The sequence below is a fragment of the Orycteropus afer genome, unplaced genomic scaffold (genome assembly GCF_000298275.1).
Source record: "Orycteropus afer afer isolate SDZICR_OR568_19922 unplaced genomic scaffold, OryAfe1.0 scaffold00037, whole genome shotgun sequence".
Classification (NCBI taxonomy): Eukaryota; Metazoa; Chordata; class Mammalia; order Tubulidentata; family Orycteropodidae; genus Orycteropus; species Orycteropus afer.
Genome location: NW_006921624.1, coordinates 3,771,576 through 3,773,035, shown reverse-complemented (window position 1 = coordinate 3,773,035; position 1,460 = coordinate 3,771,576). Strand labels below are relative to the sequence as shown.

Sequence of the window (1,460 nt, the reverse complement as noted above, 5' to 3'; positions counted from 1 at the left end):
ATAACAACAACAACAACAACAGGTTTGTATATAAAAGCCTTGAAAATAAAAACTGGAAACTTCTCAGGATAGCTACAATATGGTGACGGAAAACAAAAACTACCCCTTAAAAACTGAGCTGTATTATTATTATTTGAGCAGAATTTGTTGTTCTTACTTAGGATTAAACCAATCTGAAAGCTGAAGTTCTTCTACATGATCATTCCTGGGTACAAAGAGAAAATCAAGTTATTAAGGGTAATGCATTCATTCAAAAAATATTTATTGAGCACCTGTAACATGACAGACATATTTTGTGCATGTTCTGCAACTAACATTTAGATCTAGCCCCTGCCCTCAGGAAGCTTACAGCCTAGCAGAAAAGATTGTATTAAATAGACAATTGAAGTACATAATGCTGAATGCTAATAGGGAAAAAACCAAAGCTCTGTGGGAGTATATAAATGGTACATCCAACTTAAATTTGGGGTCAAAGGAAGTGACTTGGAGAAGAAATGTATAAACTGGGTCTAGAAGGATAAGGCTAGATGAGGAAAGAGATGTGGACTGATAAGGTCATGACCAAAGGCATGAAGGCAAGAAAGAATATGATTGTTGGGGAAGATATTTTAAAAATTAGCAGAGCAGGTAAGAGACTGCATATTCACACACAAAAAATGCAGATTTAATTAATACATATCAAATATTAATGGCTTGCTTTGTGATAAGTGGGAGCTCTGGTGGCATAGTGCCTACAGCATTTGACTGCTAACCAGAAGGCTGGCACTTTGGTTCAAACCCACTAGCTACTCCTTGGAAGGAAGATTGGGCAATCTATTTCCATAGAGATACCACCTTGGAAACCCAAGGAGGGGTCATTATGAGTCAGGACTGGCTCAATGGCAGTGAGTTTGGGTTTTGTTTGTTTGTTTATGTGATAAGTACTTTGTTATGTGTTGAAGTAACAGGGTTGGTGTAGGAGTTCAGTGTTCATCTTTGATTTTCATTTAAATATAGGATCTATCTAAGCTTTTGTACTATTAAATTAGTTACTCAATTAACAATGTTATTAGGCCCACTTCTTTTCTTCATTCTTTCTTCCCATTGCTTTCCACCTTCCTAGCAGTATCCCTGGGCAAATGCTATCCTCTTGATCTCATATGCTTGATTGCTGTAATGAGTACATACCCTCCTGATATTACTGTTCACCTTATATGTCTGTCAGGAGCTCTGGTGGAGTAGTGCCTAAGGCATTTGACTGCTAACCAGAGGAGTGGCAATTCAAACCTACCAGTCACTCCTTGGAAGGAAGATTGGGCAATCTACTTTCGTAGAGATACCACCTCAGAAACCCAAGGAGGAGTCACTATGAGTCGGATCCGACTCAACAGCAGTGAGTTTGGTTTGGTTTTTGGTATATGTCTATCTAATGTTTGGCTGCCAGTTGAGTCACAGGGGTTAAGTTTAGTTCCTAGTTCGTA

General features: G+C 38.4%; 1 protein-coding gene across 1 annotated transcript in view; it reads right to left on the bottom strand.

Moving 5' to 3' along the window:
- The window catches only part of LOC103193516 (glycosyltransferase 6 domain-containing protein 1-like), a 28,550-nt gene that overhangs the window by 10,130 nt on the left and 16,960 nt on the right, over nucleotides 1–1,460 (bottom strand). Inside the window, 1 exon segment of the mRNA XM_007936750.1 lies at nucleotides 158–205. Coding sequence (XP_007934941.1) covers nucleotides 158–205 — 48 coding nt within the window.